Source organism: Mytilus edulis, chromosome 4 (genome assembly GCF_963676685.1).
Source record: "Mytilus edulis chromosome 4, xbMytEdul2.2, whole genome shotgun sequence".
NCBI lineage: Eukaryota > Metazoa > Mollusca > Bivalvia > Mytilida > Mytilidae > Mytilus > Mytilus edulis.
Genome location: NC_092347.1, coordinates 12,332,072 through 12,357,357, shown reverse-complemented (window position 1 = coordinate 12,357,357; position 25,286 = coordinate 12,332,072). Strand labels below are relative to the sequence as shown.

The following is a 25,286-nucleotide window of genomic DNA, read 5'->3' as shown; positions in this document are numbered from 1 at the left end:
GATGAAAAGTGAAAGAATCATTTCTAAACAGGGAACCAATCAAAAAACCTACTTTCTTTTTCTAAAAATAGAATTTTAACCGGAAATGATAAATCTGACTTAAGATTGGCATCACTTCCTGTTACCTCTAGTAAATAAGGTTATTTGGTTTATGCAACCACCCAATTTGACGACGAGATTTTATCATGTTTTTGTTGTATCACAAATGGATAAATGGTAGGCACTTTACTTTAGTTTTCCAAAAATCATGCAGGGGATGCTTAGAAATGATTATGAAATACTCAAACTCTACTGTAGGCTTATCCACAAAATCAGAGACATATAATATTGTATTATATGTCTCTGACAAAATGTAGGTACCAGAAGCAGAAAATTATTTCTGATGCTGAGTCACAGAAAAAAAATTCCTATATACCTTAATATAACACAAGGTACTTTTCTCTTACTTTTGACAACCCCACTAAAACTTATTTTGTCGTAAATCTAAATTGATTTTTCTACACAGTGGTGTATCCAATTTGGCGTCAGTAGACGAAATATTTAAGATTGACATACTGGGTAGGATTGCTACAGATGATTCCTTCAACAAAAGTAGACGTGTTTATATAATACACCATTGAGGGGGGACGGACCTTTATCAGGACTCTGGGATCGGGTGTCTTTGAGCTCAGGATTTTGGGATCTGGGAATTCTTTAAGAATTTTGGGATGTCACAATGTTAATTTCTTCAAATTCATGACCTCGGATTTCATGTTTTAAGCCTGGAATTTCTGGATCAGGACCCCTTCGACCCCCCTTACCATTGTGTAGAAAAATCAATTTAGATTTACAACATAAGAAGTTTCAGTGGGGTTGACAACTGAGAAATCTGCAAATAACGGAACCTCGTGACTTGCTGACATTTTTCCAAAATACGAGCTAAAATGTTAGTTCCTTGTGTTATATTAAAATATATAGGATATTTTATTCTGAGACAAGTGATTGTGGCTGTGTGTTGACTATTGGATATGAAATTTGTAATTTTTTAATTTTTTTTACTTCAAATGCTTATTTGTCTCTTTAAATTGCTGAAGACCAAAAAAAGGTCCCTATTTTAATGAATTCAACAAGTTCGGTACTACTACTAGTCCAAACAATTATCTCTATGATGTCTAAAATTTAAAGGTGATTTTACTTTTTTTGCTTTGACACCTTACAGCACTGTTATGCGTCAAAGCAAAAAAGTATATATATATATATCCTAACCTTTCAAGACATCATAATTATTTGGACTAGTTGGTAACATTACCCCTGAATATATGTATTTACACTTGGACAAATGTTGGATGCAAATTTCTAATGTTTATATTTAATATCCGACATTACATAAAATCACACAGGTTTATGAGTTTGTTATCATGGTTATTTCAAGTGTTAAAAAATAATTTTGTAAAAACCACTACTTATCTCATAAGTGCTCATACAGTAACTACTAGTGTTGTACATGTTATTATTATATTCTTAGTTGAAATGTCGCAGTACCCAAATTGCACTGAAATTTATTTAGAAAAAATAACAGCAAAAATCTTACAAGTTTTCTTAGGGACTACTAATTAATATATATAACGTGACTAAACAATTTGTATTTTTTTATTTGACATTTTTTTTTTGGCATGTCTTTCAAATTGGGAAATATATTAAAATATTCACAAAATGTTCATGGAATAAATTAACATATGAAGTTTTCTCTGGAAAAAGTAAAATCTACTGAAAAAGAGGTACGAAAGATACCAGAGGGACAGTCAAACTCATAAATCGAAAATAAACTGACATTGCCATGGCTAAAAATGAAAAGGACAAACAATCAAACAATAGTACACTTGACACAACATAGAAAACTAAAGAATAAACAACACAAACCCCACCAAAAACTAGGGGTGATCTGAGGTGCTCTGGAAGGGTAAGCAGATCCTACTTCAAATGTGGCACCCGTCGTGTTGCTTATGACTATGAGATAACAAATCCGGTAAATAGTCTAATTGGGTAGGTCACATTTATGAAAGGGAAGGGGATTGTAGTTACGACGTAAAGAACATATCCGATATCATTTGTGAAACGGTTATTCCATAACGGTCAACCAACTCGTGATGTCGTCTGTAAAATTTACGAAGAGATGATTTTAACTTCACCATTTGGTACTCTTGATTTAATAGCTTCCTTGTCAGCAACAACCCTCTATCAACATGATAGTGAAGAAAATCATGATAGGAAATGCAAGCATAGGGATATCGTATCAATTAGGAGATATATCATGTATATACACTGTATGCAGGTGCTGCTGGAATGTTGCTACTTAGAAACTGAAATGTCACGTACACTAAGAGTCATGTTTGGTTCATTTTTTTGTCATGAGAGAAAAAAATGAATGATGACAAACCATATATATCCTGTATATATCTGTTCAGTTTTTAAGTCATGTAAGTAGAGTCTAGATTTTTGTATCAATTTATGTACAAATATGTATGTAACAAAACTGTTGATCACAGCTTGGATATATAATAAAAAGAATAATGTTTTGTCACTATTGTGTAATACATGTACATGTATTTGCTATATGTTGATAACTCATCATGCTCATTGTACATGTGATAATAAGAAAAGCAATCAACATGATTAAAGCTCTGTTCCTTAAATTTCCATTGGGTTTTAATCAACTTGCAGATGTTAGAGTGTTTTGTGTCATGAATCACTATATGCATGATATGTCATGTATGTACTGTAATATTATTATATATATTTTTTGTTTGTAAGATCATTATTTTTTTTCTAGACCTATAAAGATGTTGTCTGATATTTATCATACTCATGGGTACTTCTGTGCCTCCCATCCATGGGAGATAATCATTGGATCAGTCACAGTCACAACTTGTTTATTGTCTGTCAGTCTGTTTACAACAGGTAGCAGGATTTGTGGATGGAATTATGTTTGTGAAAATGACAAGGTAAGTTTGTAAGATATTTATATGTTGAAAATGTATCTAGTGAAATAAATCAGTGATCATGGTGAGGCCAACAAAAAATAATACATGTATTTCGGCTAACGTGCTGAAAAAAATAGGTTAAGTATTTAGGCAATATCAATTTATTTAACAACCATTTTTTAGCTGGTTCCTACTAGGGAAACAGTGGGACTTTAACATAGCTTGTTCTAAAATGGCATCAAAAGTGATTGGTTAGGCACTAAAAATTAGGGTAGGTAGGGTTAGCGGAAACACATGTATTATTTGTTTCGACCTGGATGTAACTTTGAGTTCTTAAAAAAAAATATCCAAGGAAATTCCGGAACACCATGAACACCTTACTTAATATATTGTAATGCAGAAAATTGTACAAGACATCAAAATTTTAGAAATATTAGCACATGACATTCTTGGTTAAAACCCAAGACTACATGTGTACAGAAGTGTACTTGACATCTTATTGTAAATGTTTCATTTTTCATTATCTTAAATGTTAATTGTTTTAATTCTGTATTTCAGGAAGAAGAAGGCTCAGATTTAATGATTTTAACTGTGACTAGGTGTTTAGCTGTTATGTATCTGTACTTACAATTTAGAAATATAAGACAGCTTGGATCTAAATACTTATTAGGTAAGTTTGGAAAATTAAAATGCAACTAAGGAATTTTAAGCATTATACATACATGTATATAATATAAAGACATTATCACATTTCAAGATTCACACATATATCTCAGTGTAAACAAGGGGTGTAGGCTTTACAAGAATATTGTAAAATACTATCCTACATCATTTTTATTATTAAATATGCAGTAGATAACTTTAACTAGTATACATAAGAGAATACTTTTGTTGTCAAATTGTTTTAAATTTAAAAGGCAGTTTCAGATACATGTTATTGTATTGACAATATACATTTTAGTGTGTCAAAAATGAAACTGGGTCTTTTTCATGGATGGAATACATATGTATCTGTAATTTAAGAAAATTATTTAGTTATCTTTTTATGAGTCAGATGAATAGATATTTTATTTTTAATTGTCTCACATGATTTATATTTCCAGGTATTTCTGGGTCATTGATGATTATCTCCAGTTTTGTACTGACTGCAGTAATTGTGAAAGTATTTGGTGGTAACATCTCTGGTCTTAGGTATATAATATATTCTATGTACTTAGATTTGTATGTCCATATTAAGTAATGTAAATTGAAACATGTGACCATGGTGATGTTTTGATTATATCAGGAATGAGTTTAAAAACATATATAATTATTTAGGGGTGAATTGTGCCTTTTGAAGATGTAAATAATATATAAAATCAACATTTTGAATGCTCTTTCCACTATATTTACAATGCAAATTATGAAATTTAAACCAAGGATTTACATTTAGAATATCAGAATACTTTTTTAAATCAGTGCCTTAAATGAATTATTTTTACAGGAATTGTATTCTTGGAAATATCATATAAACAATAGAAATAATATGTATTGTAAGTACTGCCATACATGCCATAATAACATATTTCTCATCAGATAATGACATGTGTGTTAGAGCTTGACATCATCATTATAACAAGTTTGCTATTCCTTACTGATTGATTATTTTTATGGGAGTAAATTCCCTTGGAAATATAATTAATGATGAAAATTCTCTGAAATGTACATTTCTTGAATCAATATTGATTAGTTCATATGCACTAACATATATCAAGTGGGACAATTGGCTATTCCCTATCCATCTTCTTATCTTTAGATAGAATATGTACAGAACAACAATTATCATTAAGAGTGATAAGATAAAGAATTTATCATTGTACTTAATGGGTTTTCAATATTGAACCTTTGATTTTGCACATTGGACATCTGAATTATCAAGATAATTTTAAGGTCCTAGAAGTAATTCACTTTTTCCTAGAAGCTTGACTGTTTAAAAGGTTAATATATATTACATGTTTACCTTGGATGATAGCAAACTTAATCATTCAATCCTATTTCTATTTACAGTGAAGCATTGCCATTTTTCCTGTTGTTGGTGGATTTGTCTAAAGCTTGTGCATTAGCACAATATGCCTTAAAATCAAAAACACAAGAAGAGGTACAGACAAACATTGCGGAAGGGATATCTTCAATTGGTCCTGCTATCACTTTAGATTCTATATGTGAAGTTTTAGTCATAGGTGTAGGAACACTCTCAGGTAAATGTTTTGTACAGTAAAACTTGACTAAACTTAACTATGCATAAATTAAAAACTTGTCTAAACAAAGTTCTTTTCCTCTTACAGACATTCTATACCGTTTAAAACCTCAAAATGCTGTTACAAATACATGTACATAAATCGGAATCATTCAATGCACTTCTTAATATAATTAGGATTTTAAAGAGACTTATATCCTTCCTTTTACTTCCTAAAGAAAGAAAAGTATTTATGGATCCAAAATCCCATATTTTAGAAAAAAACTAAAATACTTACACTTCAAAGAGTTTACAGTAAATTTAATTATTAATTTCAGATGTAAAGCAGCTAGACTCCATGTGCTGTTATGGGTGTCTGTCTGTTGTGGCACACTATCTAGCATTTATGGTGTTTTATCCTGCTTGTCTTTCCTTAATAATACAGGTATGATTAGATTTTATTTATTAATGCAGACAGCATTTTTCTTAAATAAATAAATGTTTAAGAATGGTTGTCATACAATTTATTTAAAATTCTCTTAAGTATTCCTCATTTCTATTTATGGAAACACTTCCTGAATTTATACCTGATATCTAAACTTGTGGAAATTGATAACCAATCAATGTGTATTGTTTATTTTGCATAAAATGTGTATATAACTTACAATCATGATCAAATGCAAATAAAAATAAATTCATTCAACATAAAAAAAAAAAGAAGAAAAAAACAAAACATGTATTGTTTTGTTCAATGTCTACTAATCACACAAAAATTTGAACAGGACTCCTGCCAGGAGCATAAAATAGAAGTAAAAAACATTTTCAATCTAAAGTCAACACAAAAAAACAATAACAATACATCATTAAAAAGCCTCCACTGTTGTCCTAAAAATGAAAATCTATTGACACAAGTAAATTATACATTTTATGTTACTGTATATTTTCAAAAATAATAACACTTCTTTAAATCTACAATAACTTCTGCATTTTCCTGATGTGATATCAATTTAATGTTTGAAGATTTCGTATTATATAAAAGTATTTTAATTTATTCTTTTGAAGATAACAAGAACTAGAAACAATGGAAGACCTCTTCTCCAACTTCAGCAACTTGCCAGAGTGTTAGAGAAAGAGGAGGAAAAGAAGCCAAATCCAGTCATACAACACATTAAAATGATAATGGTAACGTTTTATATCATGCAATCATACAACACATTAAAGTGATAATGGTAACGTTTTATATCATCCAGTCATACAACACATTAAAATGATAATGGTAACGTTTTATATCAGGAAAAAATATTCATTAAGTTCTATTGGGAAAAAATATTTAATCTTTAAAAATAGCCATTTTTTGGTACATCTATTTCTTGTGAAGTTTAAAGGAAATGATTTTATTTGGATTATTTATTTTGCCTCGTGAAACAAAAAAAGTGTATGTTAGACATAGACATGATAGATATGACATATAATACTTTAAATTCAGAAATTATTGAAATGTTTTTATTATTGCAAAAAATGCGACCGGGTTATAATCATAATAATTTAAACTCGCATTTTGAAATTTTTTACATGAATTAAACAGTATTTTTCTCAATCTCGCAAAGATAACAATCATATTTTAGTAAAATGACAAAATCCCAATAATAAATGCACACAATAATTTCTGAATTTATAGTATATATATGTGTTGATTAGATTGTGAATTATTATAAATGCTTATAGACTATAAAGCAAAATTGCTACATGTACTTATCACAAAATGAAGTTAATTGTTAATGTTTGCTTTGATTGTCAGAATTGTTAAGTACCACAGTAGCATATTTCTTTGAAAAGAGGGTTGCATTCGCATACTATGAATTCATTTATTTCGTGGGTATCAATCTTTCGTAGATGAAGGAATATTTTCTTTTTTTCCTGAATAGAAAATTTGTTATTCCCTGAACTTTTTGAATTCATGGTTCACCTGTAGTCTCAAAAACCATGAAAATTGGTATCCAACGAATATTAATGAATCCAAAGTATTTATTTTTCAGTTTCAAAGAGAATTGAGTTCCACTCTTTAGTCATGCTCAAGTCACTAATATTTTTACAGAATTAAAATATGCTTAAAATAACCATTATTAAATTAAGCCATCATTAGATTTTTGTGTGTGCAAAATTAGCAATCTGTTATTTCATGAATTTGAAGCCCTGTTGTTTTAGACATTATAATAAGATAGTTATCTTGTATTTTCAGTCAGCAGGTCTGATGATAGTACATATACACAGTAGATTTATAACTGAAGAAGGAGAAAAGTCACGGTTCAGTAGTTTATTAACCACCACTGAAATGTTAGAGAGAGACAGACAACCAGAGATGCCCTTAGTTCAGTTTTACTTACTTAGGTAACAAGATTCCTGTGTTTTAAATCAAGTTATTAGATCGCATATCCATTTGCTATGTTGAGAGGAGAAAAATGGATGACTTCATTTATTTCCTATATCCAATGGGCAAACCATGACCTCCTGCATGATGTTACACCCAACAAATGGCAACAATCATATTATGCCATCAATTGGGACATGATGCTAAAAAAATGATATTATATCAAGAAACCTGTGTAATGGAATTTACTAATAAAACCAAATTATATTGTTCTAAGAATCCTATGTAATGATTGAAAGGTACTAAAAAATTCAAATATTATTATAAAACACCTACAAAATGAAAAGTCTATTTAAATGCTCTAATAGTAACAAAATGAATTACTGAATCAGGAAAAATTATTTCAACTGTGACAGATTTTTATACGACCGCAAAATTTGAAAATTTTTTCGTCGTATATTGCTATCACGTTGGCGTCGGCGTCGTCGTCGTCGTCCGAATACTTTTAGTTTTCGCACTCTAACTTTAGTAAAAGTGAATGGAAATCTATGAAATTTTAACACAAGGTTTATGACCACAAAAGGAAGGTTGGGATTGATTTTGGGAGTTTTGGTCCCAACATTTCAGGAATTAGGGGCCAAAAAGGGCCCAAATAAGCATTTTCTTGGTTTTCGCACTATAACTTTAGTTTAAGTAAATAGAAATCTATGAAATTTTGACATAAGGTTTATGACCACAAAAGAAAGGTTGGGATTGATTTTGGGAGTTTTGGTTCCAACAGTTTAGGAATTAGGGGCCAAAAAAGGGCCCAAATAAGCATTATTCTTGGTTTTCGCACAATAACTTTAGTTTAAGTAAATAGAAATCAATGAAATTTAAACACAATGTTTATGACCACAAAAGGAAGGTTGGTATTGATTTTGGGAGTTTTGGTCCCATCAGTTTAGGAATAAAGGGCCCAAAGGGTCCAAATTGAACATTGTTTGATTTCATCAAAAATTGAATAATTGGGGTTCTTTGATATGCCGAATCTAACTGTGTATGTAGATTCTTAATTTTTGGTCCCGTTTTCAAATTGGTCTACATTAAGGTCCAAAGGGTCCAAAATTAAACTTAGTTTGATTTTAACAAAAATTGAATCCTTGGGGTTCTTTGATATGCTGAATCTAAAAATGTACTTAGATTTTTGATTATTGGCCCAGTTTTCAAGTTGGTCCAAATCGGGGTCCAAAATTAAATTTTGTTTGATTTCATCAAAAATTGAATAAATGGGGTTCTTTGATATGCCAAATCTAACTGTGTATGTAGATTCTTAATTTTTGGTCCCGTTTTCAAATTGGTTTACATTAACGTCCAAAGGGTCCAAAATTAAACTAAGTTTGATTTTAACAAAAATTAATTTCTTGGGCTTATTTGATATGCTTTATCTAAATATGTACTTTGATTTTTGATTATGGGCCCAGTTTTCAAGTTGGTCCAAATCAGGATTCCATATCAAGTATTGTGCAATAGCAAGAAATTTTCAATTGCACAGTATTGCACAATAGCAAGAAATATCTAATTGCACAATATTGTGCAATAGCAATTAATTTTCAATTGGAGTTATCTTTCTTTGTATAGAATAGTAGTTGATAATATATGTTGGAAATTTACCAGACATGACTATGATGTCATTTTCTATTTTTATTTGCCAATAACTTTATGTAAATAACTTCATTGGAAATTTGCCAATATAAAATGTTGCTGATGAAGCTTTTTTTCCTTATCTTATCTAAAATGTTTTTAGATAATGTATGTTGGACATTTGCCAGACATGACTATGATGTCATTTTCTATTTTTATTTGCCAATAACTTTATGTGAATAACTTCATTGGAAATTTGCCAATATAAAATGTTGCTGATGAAGTTTTTTTTATTGTTTTATACAATAAACAATGTATATTCACTTTTACTACCAACCAATCTTTACCATTCAGTGATAACAAGCACTTTATTTTACATTTTAATATCTTATGATGTATTTAAAAGAGTAGTTATTGTTGCAAACTCCATTAGAAATTTGAATTGATATCAGTTTTGGAAAAAGGGAAACAGGGATGTGAAAAAAAGGGGGGGGGGGGGGGTTAAATTTTTCTCATTTCAGATTTCATAAATAAAAAGAAAATTTCTTCAAACATTTTTTTGAGAGGATTAATATTCAACAGCATAGTGAATTGCTCAAAGGCAAAAAAAAAACTTTTAAGTTCATTAGACCACATTCATTCTGTGTCAGAAACCTATGCTGTGTCAACTATTTAATTTTAGATTTAAAAAGTTTGAAGAAATCTTTAATTGATTTGTAAAATCTTGACATTTGTTTTGTGTAAAAAAAAAACATATAATGTCAAAAATTTGATCACAATCCAAATTCAGAGCTGTATCACGCTTGAATGTTTTGTCCATACTTGCCCCAACTGTTCAGGGTTCGACCTCTGCGGTCGTATAAAGCTGCGCCCTGCGGAGCACCTGGTTCTAATTTTCTTCTAACTTATGCTTTTTTTTTAATTTTCAGACTGTTAACACATCATATAGACTACACATTTATGTTTGTGTTAGCCGTATTTCTTACTGTCAAGTATGTATTCTATGATGATCATATAGAGGAAGAATTAACACGTAAACTTGAAGAAGCAAGTCAGACAAGGAGGAGAGAATTATCTGACAGTCTCAGGGATGGCACTTCACAAACAACTGAATCAATGGATAATATTGTTCAATCACAAGACGAAACAGGTTTGTAAATCTAATTATGTAAAATTATCATAACATTATCTGCAATGGTCTTTAAATGTCTACAGTACATTTATAACCAGTATATTGTGCTTGCTACAGATTCTTTAAAATAATAAGATATTTATGGCTCATATATAAGATAAAGAAGATGTGATATGATTACCAATGAGACGACGCTCCCCTCAGAGACTAAATGACTTAGCAATTACCAACTAGAGCCTTTAATAATCAACAAACATCCACACAGCATTGTAAGCTTCATTGATAAGGTTGAACAATACATGTTGATGATGTCAGATCTAGAATCATTTTGAATTAACACAAATACTCATATTAATACACAGGTACATGTACTTGTATCCATCTTTTGTGATTTTTCATCTTTAAGTAAAATGTTTATTTTTATAATATATTTCTAGACTTCAAACAGAAGAATACAGTGAGTTTTACACAGCCAACAGAAACAATAGAATTTAAATTTTCTATTGGTGATGACAGTGACTCCGAGGAAGAGGATAAGTCCAGTGATAAAGGGGTACAAACAGAGAATAAAATGTCACATTACAAACCTCTTCAGAGATTACCGTCCCTCCAGCCACCAAGGTCAATGGAACAATGTTTGGAAATATTGAATTCAGATGTAAGTAACAGGTTTAATTTCACCTGTAATTTTATACCACAAAGACAAAGATAAGATTTAACAAGTCACAAATTTACCAAATTAAAGATGTTATTACAAAAATTATAGCACCATGTAACAGAAATATAGGACGTTGCAAGGATTGATGGGAACACACTCAGACATTAAATGACCACAGGTTCCTGATGATGTAAGGGCCTTGAGAGTACAATGATTAAAAGTGCAAAATTCAGTAAATAATGTGTTAACAAAAATTCTTTCAACTGGTAAGCTCAATTTAAATTTGATATACTTTCTTTAAAAGTTTTGACATTATTTATGCTTAGTTGAAAATTAAATTTAGCTAAGTTTTGGGTTACAGTTTTGGTTTTACTATAATTTGAAATAATTGAATTTACACTTGCAAAATTAATGGTTATCATGTTGCATGCATATAGTTTATATATCAGTATATATATATTATATATATTTGTTTGTGCTGTATTTAGACCCTTCTACAACGAAATTTGTTTTACATGCACACGTATAAAAATTGCGGTTTTTATCCAACGCAATCATAGGTTTGAGCGTAGTTTTCAATTTAGACTTGTTTATATTTTTTTCGTTTGGGCTTGTATCATATTTTCCCCCCGGTTTATATGATCTGTTCATCCTATATTGACTCTTTATTGATTATATGGCCTTCGGTTCCAAATACCGTTTCGATCCCTAACATCACTGAAGAGACATATATTGTCGAAATCTAAATCTGGTGTACAAAAAAATATTGACACCTTGTGTTTGTGGCATAACATCTTGGCCACAAGTTTATTGTTTTCAGTTTAGTATTAACTTTATATTAAGATCTATTTTGTTACATCTCGTGATCAATTTTATTTGGCAATCGCCAATGGCAGGCAGCAGGGTTAAAGAACATCAGTTGTTCGACCTGTTAGTCAAATGCGTTTTGTTTCAATATACTTTTTCATTTTTTTGGTCTTTTGGAAAATGTTGTTTGTGCTGATTTAGACCCTTCTACAACGAAATTTGTTTTACATGCACACGTATAAAAATTGCGGTTTCTATCCAATGCAATCATAGGTTTGAACATAGTTTTCAATTTAGACTTGAGTATATATATATTATATATTTACAGCAATTTTGATATGTTGTATTTAAATTTCAGGGTGGACCTTCTTTATTAACTGATGAAGAGATTATAAGTCTAGTCAAGTCTCGCCATATACCAGCATACAAATTAGAAATTATGTTGAATGATTTTGAAAGAGGTGTAGTAATAAGGTATGTCATGGCCATGCACTGGTAATTTAGAGATACTTTCATTGAAATACAACATTTTATTATGTAAAGGAAAATTATTAAATTTATCATGCATGTTTTTTTTCCAGGTAACTTACATGTAATCTAACAAAATATCTTATTAAAACAGTAGAAATTGATGTTATTTCAGGACTTGAGTATATTAATGCTTGATTTTGTTTCAGTGAATCTATGGATAATGTAATACTGTGGATTCATTTATTTTCGTGTGTACCATTTTTCCTGGATCATGGGAAACTTGCATGATCGTGGATATTTAAATCATGGTTTTGAAAAATTCTGCATACAAGCTTATAGTAAATTTGTTATTCTTTGAACATTTAATTTCGTGGTTCACCTGTACCCACGAAAGCCATGAAAATTGGTATCCAACTAATAATAATGAATCTACAGTATTGCCGTTGGTCATTATTACAACTAAATGACTTTTATAAAGACATACAAATGACATTAGTACTTTGATGTAACATTTAAATGCCATTCTATGTACAACAAATGCTTTAAATTTCATTATATTTTTCAGAAGAGAAATGTTATTAAATACCTTGAAGCAGAGCAGAGTATTAGATAACCTACCTTACTCTGATTATGCTTATGAATATGTAAGTAAATTGAATTTATACAAGCCGCTGTTGTAATTTCTTCTTTCAATAAAACCATATATATGATATATTGTGAGGAACAACCAACTGATTGAAATTATTTAGGTATATTTTTACTACAAAAGTAGCAAATTAACATCTAGGAAAAAGTTCTACTCACAAATTGAAGATTCGATATATATGTACAAGAATTATATACCTAATTGCTCAAGTAAAATGATATAGAATCATATTAATACAATTTTACAAAGTTATGAAATAAAAATAAACCCTTTGATTTATGGCAATTTGAAATAAAACAGAAGGAATCCATATAGTAATCATGAACTCATTTATATTTTATGATCAAATTACAATTTATTTTTCTTCTTTCAAAATCAGACATTGGAATTCAAATCTACTCAAATGCGCCAAAGGTTGAGGCACTTTACTCATACTGAATCTGCTGAGCCCTATTGATTTCAGAACATGTTCCTATAAACATCTTTACTTTTGAAGTAGCACTTGATAAATACATATGGCTTTGAAAAAACTAAACTGTTCTAATTAAATGTACTTTTGAATGTTATAAATAAAATATTCTATATTTTGTATCTTGTTAGGTGAATGGTGCTTGTTGTGAAAATGTGATAGGTTATATGCCGGTACCTGTTGGTGTAGCAGGACCTTTATTGTTGAATGGGAAACTTTTCCATGTTCCCATGGCAACAACAGAAGGCTGTCTAGTAGCAAGTACTAACAGAGGTTGTAAAGCTCTTGAGGTAATGTACAATGTTTTGTTTCAACTATAAGAACGTTAATTTACACAACAAAATATATTGTTTATGCCCCACCTACTATAGTAGAGGGGCATTATGTTTTCTGGTCTGCTTGCTTGTTTGTTCGTCCGTTCGTCCATCCGTCTGTCCCAATTTAGGTTAAAGTTTTTGATCAAGGTAGTTTTTGATAAAGCTGAAGTCCAATCAACTCGAAACTTAGTACACATGTTCCCTTTGATATGATCATTCTAATTTTAGTGCCAAATTAGAGTTTTTCACCCGATTACATGGTCCACTGAACATAGAAAATGATAGTGCAAGTGGGGCATCCGTGTACTATGGACACATTCTTGTTGTGCATGCAATCATGCATGTCATTAAGGTCAAACTGACACCCCAAAGTAATATTTTGTTTTAAATCTTAATCCATTTTGATTAAAGGTAAATAACCACTAATTTCGGGGCCCTGTCAGCAAAAAAATATAAGAAAGTAGTACATATATTCTTTATCAAAATAGTTTCTAGGCATATCTGTTACTTTGCAAATTACTGATGTATATGACAATAGGACAGTAACTGAATGCTAAAAAGATAATATGAGAAAAATGTTGTCAATAATGTTTCAATGCTATTTTAGTATAATAGCTGAACAATTACAAATGTTATATAAATTCTTTAAACAGGACTAAAACATATCGAACACCACAATTAACTATCGACCAATGAACATCTTACAATAAGCAAACATTATTTATTATGAAAGAAATGTGAGTCTGTAAAAATATAAATCATAGGCATTTCTTTTTAAATAATTATAAAAAGTATGATCTGAATGATTATTTAATTTTTTAGCAAAGTGGTGGAGTAACTAGTGTGGTTATAAATGATGGTATGACAAGGGCACCTGTTGTTAGATTTTCTTCTGCCAAGAGAGCTAGGTATTATGAATATGTTTCCATCATTGATTTGCTATTGATAATTATATGTACTAGGCTTAGAAACAGTTAGAAATATAAAATATGCTAATCATTGCATTGGTAAACTATTTTGTCATAAGTACAAACAAACTTTATCTCAGTAAAAAAGTATGGTTATTCCTTTCATGATGATTAACTTTTAAAACTATGCAGAAGATAGTGTTTAAGATGAACATTTTAAATAGGCCTATGAAGAAGAAGGCTTTACAGATATATGAACAAGGTATTCATTTGCAGGTTTATAAATACCACTGTACAAAGGTGTTAACATCACAGATAAGGTACAATATTTTATATATAATCTGAATCTGCATGTATATATATATATATAGCACAGATGTTTATAAACATAAAACAACTCCTCATATAAAATGATTGCACTTTGAAATTAATTTGTGGAAACATAAAGTGATTGTCAAGAGATACATTTTGAGTTGTCATATACAGTCGACTCTCGTTATGTCGAAGTCAGCCGGACCAGAGAAATATTTCGAGATACACGTAGTTCGACTCAAACGAATACCGGAAGTTCGACAATCTAAGGGACACAACTCTTGCTTAGCTTGGTAAAGCTAAAATAAATCCGGGTGAATATGACAAGGGGATCGATATTCTAGTATCAGATCGATGTATTTGTATGTCACAGTCTTTTATTATTATAATGACTGTTATTTTTACTTATTCAATTGTTTCAATTAAAAAAAAATCCTATGGCTTTTCCAAGAGAGTAATTTCCAATCGACAGTTTCGTAATTCAGGTCGCTAATAGCTGACAAAATTGTTTATTCTCGGATACAAGAGTTTTAAGAAAATTTTGATTTCTATTCATTTTGTTTTATCTCACTCTTTGTTTTCAAAAGAAAATATAATAAGATTAAAGACGCCGTTTGAGTAGTTTTTAGGTGATCATCAACGGAAGCCATAATCCTCACTTTATACACACCCAAGCTCATAAGTGTAAATCACAAATTAATTGTTTTGTAAACAATTAACATACTTTTTCATGAACATTAACAATTTATCACTAATTATTTATAAAAATTCTACAAAAGATAATCTTAGGAAAACACTCATGGAAATAGCATGTCATAAATCAATACAGTGGTCAGTGACCGGAAATTTAATTACACGTGTATTGTAAGATTAACTCTTCAATCCATTTAAATCCCGGAGGTCATGTTTTGACATATGTGTATTAGTTCGAGATAAAAAATGATTTTTGAATGCTTTTGTTAACCTTGGGACCGTAAATTTAGTTCGACTCAACCGAAATTTTGACTCATCCAATTTCGACTCATCAGGAGTCGAATTACATACTTTTGTATGGAATAAAGTTCGGGACCACGTGAAAACTTCGACTCATCCGAAATTTCGAGTCAACCGAGTTCGAGACAACGAGAGTTAACTGTACTTGAATTGTAATACATTATGTACTATATGTTTAACAAATGAAACTGGAGTTAAAAATATGGATTTTATTCTTTTAGTGAAGTGAAGAAATGGTTAGAAGATAAAGACAATCAAGATAAAGTTAAAGAAAGTTTTGATACGACTAGCAGGTATGTATTTAACATTTAAAAGTTATTATTTTAATGAAGGAAATCCTGAACATATGGAGAAAATTCACTAAAATAATCAGTTTTCCTCACTTTCTTTTGTCATGCTTGAAGATACTAATTTGAAAATAAGTATATAGTTTTATGATGATTTTGAGCAGAGTTATGGACCTTGGACTTAGAAAATTCATTTAAATAATCAGTTTTCAATACTTTTATTTGTCATGCTTGAAGATATTGACTTGATATTTGTTATATAGCTTACAACATGACAAGTTATAGATCAAGTTTAAAGTGTTCAAATACAATGATTTTTTAACTGGTAGGGGACTATATGTATTGCCATGCAATACTCACATAATGATTGTTTATATAACTGTTGTAACTATTTATGCTCATTGAAAATACAAGTGTGAAGTCCAAGCTGATTTTTTGCTATCTTTAAGAATGTAAGATTTGTTAGTCATATTCACATGATCATAATATTAGATGATTGTTTGTAAATTTTGTCTGCTTGTGTTATTTCAGGTTTGCCAGACTAACTAGTTTACATATTGTACAAGCAGGAAAACTTTTATACATCAGATTTATAGCTGTAACTGGTGATGCCATGGGTATGAATATGTTATCAAAGGTATGCTTTATTCACCCATAAGTAACTTCCAGAACAGACTCATTTTTCATTGAGTGAGGAAATTTATGACATTGATCATTTTACGATACAACTTTTTATGTGAACTTTGAAATAAGTGTTTATATTTTGTAATAAAAAAAGTTGGACTAAGAACTTTGATTGATTTATTGTTTGTCTCTATAACCACATGCAGCATTCTTGGGTACATTATGATGGGCAGTTCATTATTAGGTAATAAGCTCCAGATAACAACCTACAGCTGGAAACTGTCAATCCTACGCAAATAAGATCTGATTCGAACACGAATGCCTTGAACTGCATTCAAACTTTCAACATCAGTGTCAAAAGAATGGTGACCACAGTAAATGATCTACTTTGACCACTCAGACACAGAGGGTCTTATTGGTCAGAAGATGACCCCATGAATTATAAAAATTGATTTGTATTGCGATCATTATAACAGTAATGATTTGTTGCATAGGTGCATATTTTTGTAACATATAATAAATAAGTTACATTTTGAATTTCAGGGATCTGAGAAAGCCCTTGCAATGCTATCATTAGAGTTTGCAGATATGGAAATATTAAGTTTGAGTGGAAACTTCTGTACCGACAAAAAAGCTGCTGCTGTAAATTGGCAAGTGTGATATTTTTTTGACAAAATGATAAAAATAGCTATATTTATGATATAAAATGTAGTTAATCTCCATCTATTAGATTAATTATAACCCACGCAACGAAGTTGCAGAGGGTATAATGTTTTTGACCCGTCCGTCCGTCAGTCCGTCCGTCCCATCAGTCCGTCAGTCCTGTTTCTTGTCATCGCAACTCCTCTCAAACCACACAACAGAATTTCACGAAACCTTTTCAGATAATAAGGACATACTATGTAGTTGTGCATATAGACGGGAAATTGCGATTCAATTTTTTTTCTAGGAGTTACGCCCCTTTGAACTTATTTACTTTAATGTATTACTGCAACAGTTTGTCATCGCAACTCCTCTCAAACCACACAACAGAATTTCACGAAACCTTTTCAGATAATAAGGACATACTATGTAGTTGTGCATATCGACGGGAAATTGCGATTCAATTTTTTTTCTAGGAGTCACGCCCCTTTGAACTTATTTACTTTAATGTACTACTGCAACAGTTTATCATCGCAACTCCTCTCAAACCACACAACAGAATTTCACGAAACCTTTTCAGATAATAAGGACATACTATGTAGTTGTGCATATCGACGGGAAATTGCGATACAATTTTTTTTCTAGGAGTAACTCCCCTTTGAACTTATTTACTTTAATGTATTACTGCAACAGTTTGTCATCTCAACTCCTCTCAAACCACACAACAGAATTTCACGAAACCTTTTCAGATAATAAGGACATACTATGTAGTTGTGCATATCGACAGGAAATTGCGATACAATTTTTTTTCTAGGAGTTACGCCCCTTTGAACTTATTTACTTTAATGTATTACTGCAACAGTTTGTCATCGCAACTCCTCTCAAACCACACAACAGAATTTCACGAAACCTTTTCAGATAATAAGGACATACTATGTAGTTGTGCATATCGACGGGAAATTGCGATTCAATTTTTTTTCTAGGAGTTACGCCCCTTTGAACTTATTTACTTTAATGTATTACTGCAACAGTTTGTCATCGCAACTTCTCTCAAACCACACAACAGAATTTCATGAAACCTTTTCAGATAATAAGGACATACTATGTAGTTGTGCATATCTACGGGAAATTGTGATTCAATTTTTTTTCTAGGAGTTACGCCCCTTTGAACTTATTTACTTTAATGTATTACTGCAACAGTTTGTTATCGCAACTCCTCTCAAACCACACAACAGAATTTCACGAAACCTTTTCAGATAATAAGGACATACTATGTAGTTGTGCATATCGACAGGAAATTGCGATTCAATTTTTTTTCTAGGAGTTATGCCCCTTTGAACTTATTTACTTTAATGTACTACTGCAACAGTTTGTCATCGCAACTCCTCTCAAACCACACAACAGAATTTCATGAAACTTTGTAGATAATAAGGACATACTATGTAGATGTGCATATCAACAGGAAATTACGGTTCAATTTTTTTCTAGGAGTTATGCCCCTTTGAACTTATTTGCTTCAATGTACTTTTGCAAAAGTTTGTCATCTCAACTCCTCTGAAAACACACAACAGAATTTCATGAAATTTTGTAGATAATAAGGACATACTATGTATATTGACAGGAAATTATTATTCAATATTTTTTCTTATACTTATTTAATTTCTTTAATGACAATGTGGGGACGTGGGGTATGTGAGCGTGCTCACTAAGGTTCTTTAATTCAGTTCAATCAAATGCCTTTAAGTTATATCCTAAAGGTATTTATTGATAGTAGCATTGGGTTGCTTTTTTTTTGGCTTGAAAAGAACTTGGTTTTTTATCTTCTTAAAAAAAGATTAAATTTTTTTAAAATTTTAATATTGATTAAGCTTTGGCAGAAAATCAAATATTTCCAGGCTTTGATTTTTGTTCGATACTATTTTTATTGTCGTTAAGAGTCTCCATTATTCTTTTTCATTTAAAACCTTTTTTTCTTAGCATTTTAGTTTTTACTTATTGACTAGCAAATATCCATTGAATGTTATTATGGATTTTTTTCAATGAGATTTAAAAGATTAATGAACATTCAAGTAAAGGGTAGGTTTAAAATTGTCAATATATAAAAAAGAAGATGTGGTATGATTTCCAATGAGACAACTATCCACAAAAGACCAAAATGACACAGACATTAACAACTATAGGTCACCGTACGGCCTTCAACAATGAGCAAAGCCCATACCGCATAGTCAGCTATAAAAGGCCCCGATAAGACAATGTAAAACAATTCAAACGAGAAAACTAACGGCCTTATTTATGTAAAAAAATTAACGAAAAACAAATATGTAACACATAAACAAACGACAACCACTGAATTACAGGCTCCTGACTTGAAACAGGCACATACATAAATAATGTGGTGGGGTAAAACATGTTAGCAGGATCCCAACCCTCCCCCTAACCTGGGACAGTGGTATAACAGTACAACATAAGAACGAACTATAAAAATCAGTTGAAAAAGGCTTAACTCATCAGATGGACAAAAATACAAGTGGATGTGGCCCGGTACTTATACATTCGGACACAAAAAGACACAATGAACAGATCTGAGAGTTCTCGCAGTTATCTGACAGCTAGTTCAAAGCCACTAACAACTAATAAAAAAATCATGCATCTAAGACTAAACATCAAAGCTCATATAATTTAGGAGTTCTAGTAGAGACTGGTAAGATTTGCATGGGCAATATCCCTTGGACTAAAAAATGTAATTATCTTGAAACTGCTTGTAATATTGACCACTGGACATTAGAGGTCATTAATCAGTTAGTCATAAGAGCAAATTATATTCAAAATGTTAATAGTATGATATATCCTGCCCATTAAACTTTATTGTATTTTTCATTACAGGTTAGAAGGCAGAGGTAAATCAGTAGTCTGTGAGGCTGTTATACCTGCTCATATAGTGGAGAAATTACTGAAAACAACTGTACAAACATTAGTGGACTTAAATATAAGTAAAAACCTGGTTGGTTCAGCTATGGCAGGGAGCATAGGTGGATTTAATGCACATGCTGCTAATATTGTAACAGCCATCTTTATTGCTACAGGCCAGGTAAAAAAGTTATAGCTTTGTTAAAATTATACCTTTTAAATACTGACAAGAAGTTAAGAAAAGTGATATACATGTACTTATACCTACAGTGACTTGCATTAGCAAGAATAATAGAGGATCCTAATGGGGGTACCTTCGTGACGAATAACGGTAAAAATTCTTGCCAAATGACGTTAAATTTTTGGTGTATGACGATAAAATGTACACTTTCTTTTAGACAATAAAAATATCGACTGATTTTGACGAATCACGTTAATTTCTTTTCCAAAAATGACGGTAATGATAATTAATTAAAACCTCTGACAAATCATGATAAGGATATTTTGATGAATCAAGGTAAAATTTTAACCAATTTGACGCTAATGGTAGCCGAAAATGACTGTTTGATGCTGTTACTACCCTCATAATAATTATTTTGAGGACAATGTGTATAAGGTGAATGTTCATGGCTGCAATTTAAGAATATGTCAAATATAAAGAATACTCTACATTTACTATATAAGATTCCATAATCAATTAGATGGGAGGGTTAATAAGGCATTTCAAATTTTTTTTTAAACCATGAAGTTGGAAAAAATAATTTTTGGGACAGCTGATTTAAATAAAAGTGAGGCCCCTCATGGGGGGGTCCTAGTAATCACATAATCACCATTTTTTTGCCAATATAATCACATAATCATTAAATATTTGCTTATCTTTAGTAATCAAATAATCATAAACTAAAAATACAGTCCTAGGTAATCAAATAATCATGAAATATTTGGCTTAATAATCAAATAATCATTAAAAAACCGGCCAAGTAATCACATAATCAAAAACCCCATGAGGGCCCTCAAAAGTATAAGTATGAGAAATGACTTATTACAGTAATACATTTTCTTTTGATAGCATTTACAAAATTAATTTACGATTGCAGGACCCAGCACAGAATGTCACTAGTTCTAATTGTTTAACTCTGATGGAAGCTACAGGAGAAAACAACTGTGATCTTCTCATTAGTTGTACCATGCCATGTTTAGAGGTTGGAACAATAGGAGGAGGTACAGTGCTGCCACCTCAGTCAGCATGTTTAGAGGTCAGTTTAAAAAGTTGAAATCATATAAATGCAAACACACCCCTTTAAAGTCATATGAAGCCTCAAATTACAAAAAAATGATGCATATGTTTTTTATAACTAAATGGATAGTTATAAAACTTAATAAAACATTATAAAACTTATGTACATGTACCTTTTTCTGTAGAAAATTCTTTAATTTGTCCATATTTAGAAGAAGTTTACTTTATTTTAATTGCTTGCTTACAGGAAGCAATTTGCCGATATATTTTCTGTATGCAAAGTGACCTCAGCGTGACACTTCTCGTAAAAATCCAGTGGTTGCAATACGCATGGATCTATCCTTAAAATAAACTATTATCTGATTGTAGTTAGCTTTACTTCCCCTGTAACTTTATTGTATACCTGAAACAAAACCTTTTTTAGTGATAAAATTACTTAAAACTAAATGTCAAACTTTTTGAACAATTTTGAGTTCTATGAATGATATTTTAATGAATGAATTAAAAGTAGTTTATGATAATGTGCTTGTTTATAGATGTTGGGAGTGTGTGGGTCTTGTGCAGAGAATCCCGGTGAAAATGCCAAGCTATTAGCCAGTATTATTTGTGGAACAGTATTAGCTGGAGAATTATCTTTAATGTCAGCATTGGCTGCAGGCCATCTTGTCAGGAGTCATCTAAAACATAATAGGTAAAGTATTACACTTCAATGATATTCTCAAGTCAGCATTGGTTGTCAGAAATTGTGTCAGAAGTCATCTATAACATATAACAGATAACTATTTCACTTCTGACTATCTAAGTTAGAAGTCATCTAAAACATGTCAAGCAAAGTACCACACTTCAATGTAATGACTTAACAAATGTTGTTTATTTACTTTAAAAAAAAAAATCAATACAGGAACAATTGTTATGAATACATTGCTTGACAGTTATACACTATATCAGTGAAAATGCAAAAAAAATGCATTTATAAATGAAAGAGATATCAGGAAATATCACATATATCAAACATTAAAGCAGAAAAATGAACCAAACAAATAATCAAAAACAACTACACAGGAAAATAATCAAACACACAATGGTAACAATAAAAAAACAGCAAATGGCCGCATAGTCTGACTTAGTAAAGATAATATAGTATTGGGGTGAAACCTATTTAAAATGTGCATACATAACATCTCACCCAGTTCTTATTTTGACCACATATACTTGATATATGTCTCGAGTCAAAATACAAATTCACAATAATCAAACTGCAAAGTCAAGGTTCCATCAGGATAACCTTTAACTTGAAGATGAAAAAAATGTTTTTGTACACAATTAAAGTTTATGTACATGTAAAGTTTTAAAAGTATATATCAATTCATAATAAATACTAATTTTGAATTTCATTTTTCCAGATCAACAGTAAATGTCTTACCTAACCAGAGCTTGCCAAGTTCATCAGATATGTCTCAGTCACCACACCATTCCCATACAGACAGTTCTCATAAACTTTTAGGTTGTACAACAAATGCCATCAACAGTGATCATAGTATATCAACGTCAGTAGATAGTAACAATGCTCAAACCAAATCTAACCACTTCCTGTCACCTGCTTGTGATTCTCGTAGGAAATCATGTGATACAACGAAATCTGGAAAATCTAATGAAAACAGTAATGATGTGAAATTAGACAAAGATTGTTCAAATAAAAAGGATAAGATATCATGACAAAGCAGTTGATTAGGATATTCGTGTTATCATCTTAAGTGCTGTGGCATTATAGCATTGTGTATCAGTTTTAAAGGGATGAATGCATTTGATGTAAGAATGTGATGTTGGGATTTATAAAATAAACGCATGAGGTAACCTTGTGTCTATCATGATTATAAAGCCTTTTGATTATCAGCTCCAGCCCTATTGTCTCAAAATTGTCCATCACACATAGTTGATTTACCAACTTAATTGAATTTTTTTTAGCAATGGAAAACAGTTTAGACAAACTGTATCCCTGCCTGTAAAAAGAAAACGGAACAAGCATGGTGTATTGTGTCTAATATGACAATAATTGAATTTTTGTAAAAATTAGAGAACAGTTTTTCATTTCAAAATGACTTATTAGATACATTTTTAGAAGAGTAGGATTTTTCTTCTCTTTTTTAACCTCACATATTACATGTTTTATATTCATTAGTCTATAGAAGTAACATTTCCCCACAAAACATAACCTATCTTGTTAAATCAACTTATACGCTTTGCAACCCAGTTCTTTGAAACTCCAGATTGCACACATATTGAGATGTGCACTTTCTATTATTTAAATTCTCCCTCGCCCTGCTCGTCCGAATTGAAAGTATTTTATCTCTTAATTCAATAGGCTATAAACAAGACAAACACAGATATAGGATTAGTTGCTCGCAGTAACATATTATTTTCTCTTGCAATACAATACTTTATTTTACTGTATTGTACAGATTTCTTCGATTGAAACAACATATAAATACATGACATATAACATTGTTCCTCTTTCGCATCATTTCTTTTTCCTCGGCTAATATCTCCAAGTTCCAACGCCTGTACGTACAATAAACATAGCAGCAACTGCATATATACCAATGTGACCAACTTCAATTCGACGTAACTGTGAGGACCTTCGATACTAATACATTTAAATGCCAAACTTTATATAGTACCATTAAACCCCACCCGAAGAAACCGTCAAAACTTTCCTCGTGCCTTATGCACCTAACATTAAATTTATAAATAGTACATACTGTTGCAAAACCAGTATCAGAACTAGTTATACTAGTTCCCATCTATAAATAATTACTACAAATATCAATCGGGAAAAACACAATTTCAAGCAAAATAAAATACATAGAATTGAATGAGGATTTTTCCCCATTTTGAGCTTGCCTGAACTAAAAGATCCAAGTGAGCAATCGTCATACTCTAAACTTGAAAAAAAAACCTGAACATGTGGATACAATCCATGTTTAACTGTTCCTTGGTATAATATCTTGAGTTTTAATTGTATCAACAAACATAACTTCAGTGGTTAAAAATATTAGGTTTCAAGGAAACATTTTGCACTGCTAATCATTTTAAATAAAATATCTCAATAACAAAAGCAGTTACTGTAGAGCAAAATGACAACAATAAAAATGATAAGCAGTTCAGTGTCTCTTCCCTAAATGTTACAGATGAATTACACAACCAATTCAGGAGTTGGGACTCTAAAAATTCCTGTTTATCAAATTGTGCAGTTTTTGCTGTCATTATACGACCACAAAAAAAAAATTGCGTCGTATAATGGTATCATGTCGTCGTCGTCTGAAGACACATTAGTCTGAAATAAGCAATTTTGTAGTTTTCAAACAATAACTTGTGTTTAAGTGTATGTATCTCTCTGAAATTATACCACAAGTTTCCATACCATTATGGAATGGTTAGTAATGACTTTGTGGGGTTATGGCTCAAATTGTTTTGGAATTATGAGCTAAAAAAAGTGAAAAACTAGGTTTTTCTGGTCAATGGACAATTAGAACAATAGGGAGGTAATTCAAAAACATTTAACATACAATGTTGGGTATGTTCTGATTTACCTCCCTTACACTACTTGTAAATTATGTATAAAGAAATGTCAAGTTTTGGACTAATTCCAAAAAAAAAAAGAAGGGTGGTAGTAGTTGTCAAATTTTTCTTCAAATTTCTCAAATTTCAAA

The 25,286-nt window shown here is 30.9% G+C and overlaps 1 protein-coding gene across 1 annotated transcript; it reads left to right on the top strand.

Annotated features, from left to right (window-relative positions):
• The first annotated feature begins 2 nt into the window (after positions 1-2).
• LOC139518978 (3-hydroxy-3-methylglutaryl-coenzyme A reductase-like) lies at positions 3-23,435 on the top strand. The gene is made up of 21 exons (XM_071310689.1): positions 3-216; positions 2,810-2,981; positions 3,519-3,630; positions 4,064-4,151; positions 5,007-5,197; positions 5,514-5,620; positions 6,238-6,357; positions 7,415-7,563; positions 10,096-10,316; positions 10,736-10,956; positions 12,122-12,237; positions 12,800-12,878; positions 13,481-13,639; positions 14,489-14,574; positions 16,101-16,172; positions 16,698-16,803; positions 17,334-17,440; positions 20,316-20,520; positions 21,437-21,595; positions 22,113-22,267; positions 22,980-23,435. Exons 2-21 carry the CDS (start codon positions 2,820-2,822, stop codon positions 23,290-23,292), a joined length of 2,928 nt encoding a protein of 975 aa, XP_071166790.1. The 5' UTR covers positions 3-216; positions 2,810-2,819; the 3' UTR covers positions 23,293-23,435.
• The last annotated feature ends 1,851 nt before the right edge of the window (positions 23,436-25,286 follow it).